Source organism: Achroia grisella, unplaced genomic scaffold (assembly GCF_030625045.1).
Source record: "Achroia grisella isolate CSIRO2021 unplaced genomic scaffold, CSIRO_AGI_Agris_v1 utg1174, whole genome shotgun sequence".
NCBI classification, from domain to species: domain Eukaryota; kingdom Metazoa; phylum Arthropoda; class Insecta; order Lepidoptera; family Pyralidae; genus Achroia; species Achroia grisella.
In genome coordinates, this window is record NW_026712590.1 from 1,226,026 (window position 1) to 1,234,655 (window position 8,630).

General features: G+C 35.5%; 1 protein-coding gene across 1 annotated transcript in view; it reads left to right on the forward strand.

Annotated features, from left to right (window-relative positions):
* LOC131851597 (uncharacterized) overlaps nucleotides 1-8,497 on the forward strand; it is a 50,179-nt gene extending 41,682 nt beyond the window's left edge. Inside the window, exons 9-15 of the mRNA XM_059202116.1 lie at nucleotides 2,917-3,122; nucleotides 3,658-3,836; nucleotides 4,361-4,645; nucleotides 5,547-5,754; nucleotides 6,474-6,619; nucleotides 7,306-7,428; nucleotides 7,775-8,497. Coding sequence (XP_059058099.1) covers nucleotides 2,917-3,122; nucleotides 3,658-3,836; nucleotides 4,361-4,645; nucleotides 5,547-5,754; nucleotides 6,474-6,619; nucleotides 7,306-7,428; nucleotides 7,775-8,497 — 1,870 coding nt within the window. The remainder of the gene's footprint in view (nucleotides 1-2,916; nucleotides 3,123-3,657; nucleotides 3,837-4,360; nucleotides 4,646-5,546; nucleotides 5,755-6,473; nucleotides 6,620-7,305; nucleotides 7,429-7,774) is intronic.
* Nucleotides 8,498-8,630: the final 133 nt, after the last annotated feature.

Sequence of the window (8,630 nt, forward strand, 5' to 3'; positions counted from 1 at the left end):
ATCACGAATATATTTATCTGATTTGAAAATCGTAATAATCCACATATTATGTTAAAAATCATCGAACAAAATATTGCATCTCAATGGACTATGTATCCTACAGAATATAAACGATCAGCAGACACCGATATGGAGAACCGAAGTTTTTATAAATATTCTGTACTTTGTATTCCCTGGACGCAAACACGTATACCTAATTTACGGCGATATAAAAGTTGTATGTTGTTAACTTTCTGTGTTAGAATTTTAATATTGGGTATTATAGAGTACTTATCTGTTTGACTTTATCCGCTTATTATTATTTTCATCATAATTGTTCTAATAGAATATTCTATCTTCAAACTAACTTAAGGTTTTTTAAGCACTTTTGAATAATCATATAAGTACTTATTTTTTTACTTTACCGTTCATTTGGATAGCTGTCTCTATACAAAAAGAAGGAACTATAACTTGCGTGTTGCAACTTTAAATAATTGTTGTAAGTTTACATTTTTAAGTTTAAATATATGAATACAAACTAGCAAATATCTGTGGTAGAAAGTACTGTTACTAATGTGGTTCCAATCCAAGATCCAAGAATCCTCTCGGATCCTCCTGGAAACCAGCGTAACAAATTCTTGTTGAATTTGTCATTATTGGATAACTGATCTGACGTCCACTGGTGCCCTGTCAGCGTAAACCGTTACAGTAGACGGGTGCACCATTCCTTTATCATCGATTAAGATATTTACCTATATCTGTATGATATAAAACAAACTCGTTAGTTTCCTTGTCATTATTGGCTAACAGATCTGACCTTATGTTTATTTTATAATCCTCCACTGGTACCCTGCCAGTGTAAACAGATAACGCAGGGACAAGCACCATTCTTTTATCATCCATTAAAAAATATCTAAATAGTAGAAGCAAACGGTTCAGTTTCTTCTGTTTCTATGACCTCAGTCCAAAGCCGGGGCCACTCGCTAGTTATTTCATATATATTAGCTGATACGACAAACTTTGTACCACCTCTAACTCAAGAAATGTTATGTAAAATTTATGTGATAGAGCTATAACTTTTTTTATTGTTCTAATGCGCGAAGAAACTTTTCGAGGTCAAAACGAACAAAAAAGTTATAGAATTTAGTAAATCCATTCTTCAGATATCATTCAGAGTACTTAATGTATGACACCTAGTTTATCATTAATAAAAAATACTTTCTTCATAATCTTTCTTGAGAAGATCTATGTAGACAAATTTTGAAAATTAATAGAGTGATTTCCTATATAATGTGTGAAGTTTTGATAAAAATTTCGAAAGGAACAACTGACGTAAACACACATTACGTTATTTTTTTAACTTTTATTAACATTCATTTTAAAAAAATTTATTAATACTACAGATTAGTAATTATTACATTGAATTACTAACAAAATAGGCAACATTATTTTAGACCACAGTAAAATGAAATATAGTTAAAACTAATCTATTGTGATCAAATAGTCAAAATCTGTCAATAACATGTCTTTCCATTACATTTGATGAGAGGAGTGGCTTACAGGAACTCAAGTTACAGAATCAATAAACTAATTGTACCCAGTATTATTGTCTGAATCCATATCAGAAATCCAGTTGCGGCCAGTTACTCGGGGGTCTACTACGATCGCTCATTTCTATTGTACAAAACGTATACGATATTTTGTCGAATACCTAGTACAGGATTAGCAATACACGAGTATAGCAAAGAATAATAAAGTAAGTGTACTTTTGATTGACTACTTCAGTGAAATTATAAGTACTATATATTTTTTTAATCAGCTTTTTAAGGTAATAATTGTGAGTAATGTAATATTCAAAAATAAAAATTGCGTGTCTGGACAACTAACGTCATATACCACCCTAATCGTTTACAGTGAAAAAGCTTTACCTAAAAAGTACTTCAATATGAAAATAATAAATTTATTGAAAGGACCAAATTATACCTGTGTTTTTTTTACCCATTCCTGTAAATTAATTTTGTCTAAACAATACCTTAGAATAGCAAGTAATATATATCATAACATAAATGGAATATTTGCTTTAATGTTATTATTAATGAGATCCCGTAATTTCGACGCGTATAATTGTTAACAAACCGTGAAAAACAGTGTTTAACAAATGTTTTTAAATAAGCCCTAGGAAACTAAATCTAAATAAACATAGTTCAGAATAGTACCCTAGTTCCAATCAGTTTACAGTTGACCGCAGACGGCAGGCCACTCAGAGGGCACTAATTTCGCTCATTCCTTCATTATGGTAACCGATCCAAAATGGTTGAGTCACTTAAACATGTCTATGGAGTTAATTCCTGTATAGCAAGATTTCCAATTCTTTTTATCGTAGTAACAGGTTTGAAAAAAGGATCTTTGTATATAATACGTTAATAAAAATAAATAAGTTAATATGTGATACAAATAATACATAGAAAAAAATCCTCACCCGATACCTTCATATTTTTTAATAAAAATGTTTGCACAATACGAGGAATCGAACTTTCGACCATCGGATGAAAAGCGGTGTACGCATCACATACAGAAACAGCACCACGGACATCATGAGACTACCAATTGTTGCTTGAGAACTACGAGTATGATGTCATAGCTCCTTACCCCGTAAATACATTTACATGTGTCACTGAGACACAACATTCAATGCAAATTGTTTGGCGGTTGAAATATCTGAGACGCAGACGACTTTAAACAAAGTCCAAGGAATGGAACATGAAAAATAAACAAAGGTGTGATCTTTGAAACACGCACGTGAGTGTGTGATTACGATTAAATATTATATTAATGTCCAGTGAGATAAGGCAGTGAAATTACAGGATAAAAAACAGTTGTCTTTTTATTAAATGTGGAATAAGATTATTTGATATACTCTTTGTTTTTTTCATTCAGGATTCGACTAGAGAACTACGAGCAGTGGTGCGCAGTGGATGCCGTAACACAAGGGTGCGCGGGATCGCCAGCAGCTTGCAGGGCAGCGGTGGTAGCCGTGCTCGGCACTCAGCTCCGAGCAGCTTGTGCCTGCCGCGGCACTGACTTCGCTCAGCTATACGACTGTCTCGGCTGGCAGCGACTGTTGTGGCTTAATCCTTGTGTTGGTGAGTATCAATTTTTTATACTATTAGTATACCGGCAGAGAACATCGCGGCCCATCATGGCTCGATAACTATTAATGGCAACATGGTGGTTTACAGAGTTAGAATAAGTGTAAGTCAACACAAATCTTTTTTATGTGTGAATTCATCAGATTTTTTGGTGATGGAAACCCCGATTATAAATTCGTAGAAGAACAGACCATAATATCGATAGTTAGAAACTCTTTTAGTTCGATATTATTAATATAATAAAGTGATAAAACCATCCGATCTTTTTACCCCACAGCTATATTTTCAATTTGCAGCAATTTAAATTAAAGCTATGAGTTTCTATGCATGTGATGTATCTGATGTATTTTCAGATTTCCATCGATATTTCCACACTATTGTTCTAAATATGAAAATATATATCTGTCTGTTTACTTCTTTTCACTACAAAATGTCCTATATATTCCGGAGCAATATTTATGTATAAAACGTTAACCCTTTTTATGTTAATCAGAATTATATTAATCATATCTATTTAACAATTTCACAGTGGAATCTCAAAGCGATTACCACGTCAAAACCTATGGATCCTTGCTCACTACCACACAAATCGACAATGGCATCAGCTACATGACCGTTCCACCGGAGCCCTCGATATACCATCAGACTACCATCCATCAGCACCGTCACACCACGCACCATGGTACACCCCGTGCTGATAATATGCAGGTGAGTTGTTTATCATCATCATTTTATTTGCTAATATTGCTTCAACATCAAAAAATTTGAGGAATACCGAAAGGCCAAATGTACCACATACGTAGGTACCTCGTTTCTTGTAGTTGTAAAATAGCAGTGTATAGCTTTCTAGACTGTAATTATTAAATGAAGGAGGATCGTATCCTTGTATTTTGCTACTGCTATTCTAATGCATCGCTACAGGCACAATCTGCTGAAATCGTGTATCCTCGGAGGTTTGCGACTGCGGGACTCCATCCTAAATCATGTCTCATCTCCACTGAACAAGACGTCCTTGTACCATTGAAATTATTAAATTCTGGTCTAAAAGTATTTAGGTTAACCATTGACATGAAAAACTACTGCGACTTAAGCTCTAACGTTATCTAACGTACGGGTTCAAATCGGTTGAATCGGTAAATGTGCCGATAAAACCTAAACCGCTCTACAGCTCGCCGTCATATATAAAAATTTAGATGTAATTAAATATAATTTTAATTTATTAAACATTCCAGGTGAACCGAGAGCCACTGGGTCCAAAAACAACTATGTCCGAACAAACAGTCGGCCCGAGTGAGGTAGAACAAATCTCCGAGCCGGTGCTAGAGACCACGCCGGACACGACCACGTCGACTACCACCACCACTACTACCACCACCACGACCACCACAACGACCACGACCACGACTACAACGACCCCCCGACCCACGACCACATTAGAACCCACTAAGTACTGCGTGGTGAAGAAACCGGAAAGCGATGATCAGGCGCAGTATATTAAAATGGGAGAGACTAGACGGGTGGGTAAAATTGAGAATTTGACGTTTACAATGCTATCATTACTTCTTTCCGGCTTCAGGATCTTTAGTTACGTCTTTACTATCCTCCTCCTCTAATCCTTTTCCTCATTCCTGAGGATCATGACATACTCGCTCTTGCTGATTACATCCTTCCATCTGTGTCGGACTTTTGAATGATAGAGGACGTCATGGGACGTGGTCCAGCGATGAGCGAATTTGGTCAGACCATCTTATGGGACTACACCGTCTAGTAATTTTGCTTTCTATCTACTGCTCTAGGTTATGATCTACTTTCCGAGCGATGTAATCAAAGAACTCTAATATTCTACGGAGACATTGGTGGAGAGATTGGTTTTTATGTTAAGTTACCGTAGAATAGATATGTTTATGCGGAAAGCAATCCATGGTATTTTCAGCATTTCGCTCCAATACCACATCTCAAATACATCAATGTGATATCTTTATTAAGCTAAATTAAAGTGATAACTGTCAATATAAATCTTTATAACTATCTAGTTAAAGATATTCTTTTACGTATTTGTAATGACAAAGAAGCTAGAAGACAGTTCCGCTGCCCCCTATAAACATACTAAAAGCCACAGATGTCACGATATTATTTGACGGCCGTTACCGTCATGTTTTTTTTCATTATGTCACAAGTTCAAGGGGAGGTGGGAGGTCGAAAAACTGTGATATTATGTAATAAGAGATTGAAAGAGTCACAAAGTTCGTAAGTAAAATACTATGAACTCTACGACCTCTCCCACGCGCCTTAGAGGAGTCGTAAGAATAACACATTAAGGGTAGATAAAAATTATTAGCATTAATGTGACGTAATGTATCGATGGCCATTTAATAAATATATTAAATTATATCACAATCAATCTATTACTGGTTGCAGTTGTACCGTTCAGCAGAACTGGCCGAGTGCACAGATCTTTGTGTGTGCGAATCGTCCCTGCAGGTGTCCTGCAAGGTAGCATGTGTACCACGCGCCCCGTGCTCGTCCCGCCTCGCTCACTACTCACACGCCGCACCCGCCTATCAGGCGTACAGAGGGCGCTGCTATTGTTATTCTGGATCTTTCATCTGTATGAGACCAAATCCAGGTAAGTTACATATATGTAAGTTACACCTAAAATATTTATACGCAAGTTTCTGGCTCGTTCTTCTTGTGACGAGACAACTCTCCGTAACTGAACCGTCCAGTACAGCTAGTTACTTCAGTTTCGAAGACTGGCAAAGAAACCCATCTGGTTCAATTTTATCCCTCGTACAAAATCAAAATTAATCTTAGATCTAAGTTCCGACACTTATCTTACTAATATTATAGACGCGAAAGTTTGTGCGTATGGATGGATGTTTGTTACCCTTTCACACAAAAACTACTAAACGGATTTTGATGAAACATTACTGTAATATAGATATACATCAGAATAACACATAGGCTATAAATTTCACGCGGCTGTAACCACTGGTACAGCTGGTGATAAATAAAATCTATTGTCTGTCCAAAACACATATTGTTTATCATTATTATTTAGCTACATATTGATAACCTCGATGATCTAGCAATATAGCACATCGCTTTGTTTCCCATAGTCCCGATGTCGATTCCTCGCACTGTACACAACATGTGTATTGATGAGTATCATTGTTTATAGGTCTGGGTGTTTTCTATTATGTATGTATTTACTCAAAAATATATCTAAGTATTTATATCAGTTGTCTAGTATGCATAACAAAAGCTATGCTTACCTTGGGACTAGATAGCATTGTGTGAATTGTCCAGGGATATTGTAATTATTATATATTTTTGAAATTCCAGGAGAATACAAGCTTCCTGAAGGCGTCTACCTCTTGCTCGGGTTTAGCGCGGTCGACGAAGCCCTACTCCGGCCCCACACTGGCCTCGGTGCCGAAGATGCCGTCCGTCTCTTGCAGCAGTATCTTAATGGGGTACATAGTGAAGGAGTGAGTTGTAATCTTAATCTTAATCAATATTTAGAGAAATACTTTATAGGGTATAAATTATTACCCTTCATTATATTACTAATTAGCAGTTATACATTTTCATGAAAAGTTATATAATTTATGTGAATACAACAAGCAGATTTTATTATAAGGAAAGTAAGCGGAACCATTTTACTCATTTAACTATTTTACCGTTTTAAGAACTATATATATATATATATATATCTCACAAATAACTCACAAAGTTTTGAACACCCGAGCGAAGCTAGGTCGGGCCACTAATATACTCTTAAGAGAAAATGAAGTATTTTCAAATGAGCCCATTGTTTTTATACGTGTGCACTAATATAATTTATGGATCTAAATATTTCTATCAGATGTCTAGTACCCATAACTTAGGACTAGAAGGTACTGTTGTTCAGGATTGGCCAGGTTTGAAAATAATTGTAATAACCTCAACAATACCTTTGACTTTTTTGATGATACGACGAGTATTTCATTGGCTTATTGTAGACAGAAGAAAGCTTTCTTCTGTCTATTTTATCGTCATTAAATAGTCATTAGTAACTTTATAGTCTTTAAATAAAGGGTCTATAAGAGAGACGAATATAAAATATAATAATTAAATAATTTATTATTATATTTCACTTATATAAACTCATATGTTTACTAAAATCTTTTTACAGACAAATTGTACATTGACGTTATTCAACATCAGCAACGAGAATGTCATCATATCTGCCAGCGTGCCGCCTCGCGAGCAGGAGTTGCTTAGAGATGCTGGAGAAGCACTCCTCGACAGAGAAAAGGTACCGTTTGTACGTCACAAACGCACCCAAGCATATCACATCTTCGTCAGAGGAAGTTCAAATGTTACCATCAGACAGTATTTGCTATAAAGTGACACAAACACACTTACGAAAGACGACAAACGTCACCTATATACATGAACTACTGACAACTGTCCTGTGATACCCATGACACATATTTTGCGTTGCCATTTCAAAAGACTAAGTTGACAACTAAATAACAATAATACATTCCTGACATTTCACTTTACAAAGAAAATAGCTGTTACCATAAAGCAGCATACGGTTTACCAATAAAATGTTAATTGTTTCTTTTAAATTTATGTAAAGAATATCACATTTACAGGAGGAGTGCATCGATGTTCTTAAAGTGATCAAAACTCGCATCAACTCGCAAAATGAAGACATATCCTCGCATCTACTATTATCTATATTCAAGATCGCCGAGGTAGACGTTATTTACCCTACCCCTCCCAGTTCCGCTTTCACCCCTCACCATCCCATACCAATGTTTTACATTATCATCATTCTTGTCACACTCGTGTACAACTACGAACATTTCTCTTTCCTCAATCTTATCAATATCGTCAATTCTATTTCGAATTTATTCAGCAACACCGCCGAATCTATTTCCTTACACATTGTTGCTTTTGTTACTCAGAGATATATTTTGAAGAACATCAATTTTGTATCTATTTACGATGAATTTATAAATAGTGTAGTGAATATTGTTAATACGGACACTAGGCACTATGCACTTGCTTTAGGTGATGCACAAATACCTACCACAAATGATATTGAAGTAGTTGTAAGTAAAATAGGTGTAAATAATCATAAGGAAATGATACATATCGTAAAAGCTGTGAGTACTACAATATTTACTAATTTTAATGAACTTGTTGCCGGTGCAATTATACTTAAATATTTTTCTAGACATGTGTATTACGAAATTGGATGTACTATAATTAATACGATGCTTTTTGATGATTTCCGTTTTGAAAATATCGCGTCCTCTTCTTATGGGATTATGGAATCCACTAGCTTAGGACTGACTCTAGCAGTAGTATAAAGACTGAGACGTTAACTGAACATATCATAGTTAATTGTATTCCGTTTTGTTCTTGACTAGTAGGTACTGGTGCTTGTAGTGGATCTTAAAGGCTGGGTTTTGTAAATAAGTGTATTACGCCTTTTACACTGTT